General features: G+C 46.9%; 1 protein-coding gene across 1 annotated transcript in view; it reads left to right on the top strand.

The window, feature by feature from the left end:
- The first annotated feature begins 2,089 nt into the window (after positions 1–2,089).
- Positions 2,090–6,000, top strand: part of LOC126195214 (ATP-binding cassette subfamily G member 4-like) — a 299,475-nt gene continuing 295,564 nt past the window's right edge. Inside the window, exon 1 of the mRNA XM_049933733.1 lies at positions 2,090–2,428. Coding sequence (XP_049789690.1) covers positions 2,296–2,428 — 133 coding nt within the window. The 5' untranslated portion in view covers positions 2,090–2,295. The remainder of the gene's footprint in view (positions 2,429–6,000) is intronic.

Below are 6,000 nucleotides of genomic sequence, written 5' to 3'. Positions count from 1 at the left end.
AACGATTTGATTAATTACAAAAAGTCGTTACCAGCAAAGCAGGCTCTCTCTTCAGCGTACATATCGAAAACAAAAACAGTGGAAATCTCCGTGTGCCACCATACTGCGCTTGCATTCGACGAATAATTTCCGCAGGTTTAACACCCTCCTCAAACAGAAAGCGAATCACTGCCCTCATTTGTTCCGTGGTGCAGATCGACAATGGAGCAGCCATGTTTCAGGCTCTACTATAACGTGGGAATGAGTGTGACATGTTGTACAGAACTGTCGCACACAACAATTCCTTGGCCCTGGATACTAGCAGTGTTACCTAACCTAAGGCGAAAAATTGCAAAATTGCCTTAACATTTTGACTCCATACACCCCCCCCCCCACCCGGCCTACCCCCCCCCCCCCCCCAGACGTTAATTGAAGATGGGTGAGAGCCCGAAATGCGTATTGGATTGAATGAAAGCCTATAGAAAAGCGACTTGTTGCTATATTGCGTCCATAGCCACGGAGATCTGCAAGCAGAAACGTGGGTAAATTACACTACTGGCCATTAAAAATGCTACACCAAGAAGAAATGTAAATGATAAATGGGTATTCATTGGACAAATATATTACACTAGAACTGACATGTGATTACATTTTCAAGCAATTTGGGTGCATAGATCCTGAGAAATCAGTACCCAGAACAACCACCTCTGGCCGTAATAACGGCCCTGATACGCCTGAGCATTGAATCAAACAGAGCTTGGATGGCGTGTACAGGTACAGCTGCCCATGCACCTTCAAACAGATACCACAGTTACTGGTGTATTGTGACGAGCCAGTTGCTCGACCACCATTGACTAGACGTTTTCAATTGGTGAGTGATCTGGAGAATATGCTGGCCAGGGCAGCAGTCGAACATTTTCTGTATCCAGAAAGGCCCGTACAGGACCTGCAACTAGCGGTAGTGCATTATCCTGCTGAAATGTAGGGTTTCGGAGGGATCGAATGAAGGGTAGACCCATAGATCGTAACACATCTGAAATGTAACGTCCACTGGTCAAAGTGCCGTCAGTGCGAACAAGAGGTGACCGAGACGTGTAACCGATGGCACCCCATACCATCACGCCGGGTGATACGCCAGTATGGCGATGACGGATACACGCTTCCAATGTGCGTTTAGCGCGATGTCGCCAAACACGGATGCGACCATCATGATGCTGTAAACAGAGCCTGGATTCATCCGACAAAATGTCGTTTTGCCATTCGTGCACCCAGGTTCGTCGTTGAGTACACCATCGCAGGCGCTCCTGTTTGTGACGCAGCGTCAAGGGTAACCGCAGCCATGGTCTCCGAGCTGATAGTCCATGGTGCTGCAAACGTCGTCGAACTGTTCGTGCAGATGGTTGTTGTCTTGCAAACGTCCCCATCTGTTGACTCAGGGATCGAGACGTGGCTGCACGATCCGTTACAGCCATGGGAATAAGATGCCTGTCATCTCGACTGCTAGTGATACGAGGCCGTTGGCATCCAGCACGGCGTTCCGTATTACCCTCCTGAACCCACCGATTCCATATTCTGCTAACAGTCATTGAATCTCGGCCAACGCGAGAAGCAATGTCGTGATACGACAAACCGCAATCGCGATAGTCTGCAATCCGACCTTTATCAAAGTCTGCAACGTGATGGTACGCATTTCTCCTCCTTACAGGAGGCATCACAACAACGTTTCACCAGGCAACGCTGGTCAACTGATGTTTGTGTATGAGAAATCGGTTGGAAACTTTCCTCGTGTCAGCACGTTGTAGGTGTCACCACCGGCGCCAAACTTGTGTGAATGCTCTGAAAAGCTGATCACATCATCATCTTCCTGTCGGTTAAATTTCGCGTCTGTAGCACGCCATCTTCGTGGTGTAGCAATTTTTATGGCCAGTAGTGTAGAAAAGCGTCTAGTTGCTGTATTTTTAAAAATAATGTAGTCCACAGCCACGGAGATCAGCAAGCAGAAAAATGGATATATTATTAATGTCGACTTTATGTATGTGCAGACGGCGTTGCGTGCGACCTCGTAATGTGATGGGCAGACGAGCTGTGTTACCGCCACCCTGAACTCGGAAGACCATTACGGTGGCGACGGACACGACGGAGTGCGGTAAGCCGCACGTAGCGGCGGCTGCAGCCTGGCCTGTTGACGCGGGGATCAGCTGGGAGGCTCCCCGGTTGCCCGTGGAAGGGGCAAGCGTGGAGGGGCGCGAGGAAGCGGCGCCCGCCTTATTTACCAGCCGGCTGTGTCAGTCGCCCACCAGCCACCGCGTCAACACCATGGCACAGCTCGCAGCCGGCAGCGAGAGCGATCGCGAACTGGCGTCCCGGCGCCCCACCATGGCCACGCTCAACACGCTGGCCATCAAGGCGCCCGTCGACGTCGACTTCCGCGACATCACTTACGTCGCCGGTGAGTACCACACAATACGCAACTCACATTGTACTGGGTACAGGAATCTGGTTAAGACCCGAAGTTGGTGGCAGTAAGATTTCTGGGAAAAATGGAAAAAGAGGGATCGTTGGGTTTAGCATCCCCTGGAGATCGAGGTCATTGGAGGCCGAGCCCGAGCGCGCGTGGTGCCAAGTGTGGGGAAAGAAATTGGCAGTGCCGTTTCAAAGGAACCAACCTAGCATTTGCCTGGAGCGATATAGGGAAATAATCGAAAACCTAAATCTGGATGGCCGGACGTGGGTTTGACAGTTTACCGCTGCGTCGATTTAGGGTCGCACATGTCACGTTGGTTAGCGTTTCACAGCATGCATCAGTTGTAACTGTTGAACCACTGTCAATGAAATCAGTCAAAAGGACGCCTTTTTCGTCCCAAAAAACGGCAGCCATAGTGTTTCGATTCGAGAATGGAGATTGCTTAAACTCTTTTGGTTTCGGTGAACTTGAATGGCCCCACTGATGTTTCGATTCTACGTTGGTGTATGATATCCACGTCTCGTCGCCCCTAACAATGTCTGAAAATAAACCATCTCCATCTTGTCTATAGCGCTCCAAAAACTGTCATGCACTACACAAATGGTTCAAATGGCTCTGAGCACAATGGGACTTAACAGCTGAGGTCACCAGTCCCCTAGAACTTAGAACTACTTAAACCTAACTAACCTAAGGACATCACACACATCCATGCCCGAGGCATGATTCGAACCTGCGACTGTAGCAGTCGCGCGGTTCCAGACTGCAGCGCCTAGAGCCGCTTGGCCACTCCTGCCGGCTGCACTACACATTCTTTGTTCTTTGTGCCGACCAGTTAATATTTTTGGAATCCGCACACAGTTTGTGACATCCAAATTATTCAGTCATAGTCCTGTAAATCGAGGTTCGAGCGACATTTTGGAATTCATTAGCGCCACCACACTCGTCGATTGCCGATCACTTCGAAGTTTTTGTTTCACTTGGTCAACGATGCCGTCGGTCCGAATACCGGGCCTGCCACTCCGTTCTTCATCGCGAATATTTGTGCGACCATTTTGGAATTCTCGACACCTTTTTCAAATTTTCTGTCGCTCATTATTTCAGGTCTATACACTAGGTATTACTCACGATGCATTTCGGCAGGTGAAGATCTTTTTGCCAGCAAAAATCTAATCTCGCTTCACTCTTCACAACTGGCGGGATCTAATATTGTCTCGGCCATTACGATCTGCTCTCACAGACTGCCAAGCGACTAGTGAATCAAACCAACTCAGCAGTAGCCACCCAAAGAGTTGGTAGACAACGGTGTAAGCATGTAACTTCATTCAAGCCTACCATCAGTTACATATTGGCCACCGGACTTTAGTTCTCAAAGCCTCGTACAAAGGGTAACTAAAATTGGTAGAAAAAAATATATGTGTTCAATATGCTAAATAAAAAAGCAGTAGTGTCACATCTCAACGAGGAACTTTACTTTTGCCGGCCGGAGTGTCCGAGCGGTTCTAGGCCCTACAGCCTGGAACCGCGCGGCTGCTACGGTCGCATGTTCGAGTCCTGCCTCGGGCATGGATGTGTGTGATGTCCTTAGGTTAGTTAGGTTTAAGTAGTTCTAAGTTCTAGGGGACTGATGACCCAAGAAGTTAAGTCCCATAGAGCTGAGAGCCATGTGAACCATTTGAACCATTTGAACTTTACTTTTAGCACACAATAGGACCATGTAGAGCAACTATGGATCACGTTTAAAAGAATAGTGCATCAAGCGCTGGATCGACATGTATCCAGTAGAATATTCCATAATGGAGGGCAACCTCTATGATGTACAGCCACTGTAAGTTAACTTCTAAAGAAACAGAGGTTACTGCATAATAGGTGTAAAACAAAGCGCAGAGCTATAGATAGAGAGATGCTGAATGAAACGTGTTTGACTGTGAAGAGAGTAATGCGTAATGCGTTCAGTGACTACCGTAACAGAATACTGCCAAATGATCTTTCACATAACCCAAAGAAATTCTGGTGTATCTAAAGGGTGTTAGTGGCAGCACAGTTCGTGTTCAGTCACTCGCGAATGAGCCCGGCAGTCAAACTGAAAGCAGCAAAGCAAAATGTGAAATGCTTAACTCCTTACTCAAATGTTACTTTACAAAGGAAAACCCAGGAGAGTTCCCCAATTTAATCCTCGTACCACTTAAGAGATTAGTGAAGTAAGTGTCAAAGGCGTCGAGAAACAGCTGAAATCATTGAAACTGAACAAAGCTCCAGGGAACGATGAAATTTGTACCCGATTCGTGACTGAATCTGCGACTGAAGTGGTTCATATGGCTCTGAGCACTATGGGACTTAACATCTGAGGTCATCAGTCCCCTAGAACTTAGAGCTACTTAAACCTAATTAACCTAAGGACATCACACACATCCATGCTAGAGGCAGGATTCGAACTTGCGACTGTAGCGGTCGCGCGGTTCCAGACTGAAGCGCCTAGAACCGCTCGGCCACAACGGCCGGCTCTGTGGCTGAGATAGCCCCCTTGTTCATTAGAATCCAACTGAAACAGAAGTCGGTGCCCAGTAGTTGGAAGAAAGCACACAAGAAGGGTAGAAGTGATCCAGACAGCATTGAGTATCCTTGACATTTTTCTATTGTAGCATCTTAGAGGATATCGGTAACCCCGCCCCCCCCCCGCCCCTCCCCGCCCCCAACACCACCACCAGCACCAACACCACCTCCGCGATAGATGCTATAAAGAATCGAACTCCCATCTATAAAACTGTTTCAAACTTTATAAATGAATTATTGACGTTATGCATGTAAGTGAGAGAGAATTTAGAAAATGAGTACAGTGTGGGTAATGTGCGCCCCGTCTTTTCCTCGCGTACCTCGTTGTTACGAAGTCATATCTCCTGACTTATGTGTCATTCATTGATATAATTTTGAGGGTATATTCAGCGGTATATTTGTACACTGTCCGGAAAATGTGTTGCAAATAAAATTAGTGGTAAAGGAGTAATAAATTAGAACGTCTAAATTTTTCCTTTCATCAGTTTGTGATTTTTTTAAGGGGGTGGGGCGGAGGGGTGACGGTGATGAAAAGAGTTGCAAATGTTTGAAATTGCGTGTAGAACATAATCTGAGTAATTTGCGCGCCTTGAGTTACTTGCCTCAAGACATATACACATTTTCTAACTGTAATACCTGTCTTACTTAGTTGAAATTTTAACATACCTTTTAATTAATTACCCCTTAATTTATTGATTTTTACAGCCTTTTTAAATGTTTAAAATACGCTCAGTAACAGTATGAAATATTGATAATCGAACTTTTTCTGCCCCTGGAAGCCCTTAGATAGGTAAGCCGCACTGGAGACTGTGCTGCCAGTTAGCCCTTTCTAATACACATTACGAGGTATCTCCGACAGAATTACCGCGATGTCGACCAGTGCGGGTTTTGGAAACATTCATCATGCAAAACCAAATTCGCACTTTTCTCACATGATATCTAGAGAGCCATGAACCAGGCAGGAAGGTAAATGAAATACTTCTTGACTTCTAAAAACGTTTAATTCA

Source organism: Schistocerca nitens, chromosome 7, assembly GCF_023898315.1.
Source record: "Schistocerca nitens isolate TAMUIC-IGC-003100 chromosome 7, iqSchNite1.1, whole genome shotgun sequence".
Classification (NCBI taxonomy): Eukaryota; Metazoa; Arthropoda; class Insecta; order Orthoptera; family Acrididae; genus Schistocerca; species Schistocerca nitens.
The sequence above is the reverse complement of the archived record's forward strand: the minus strand, read 5'-3'. Positions and strand labels throughout refer to the sequence as shown.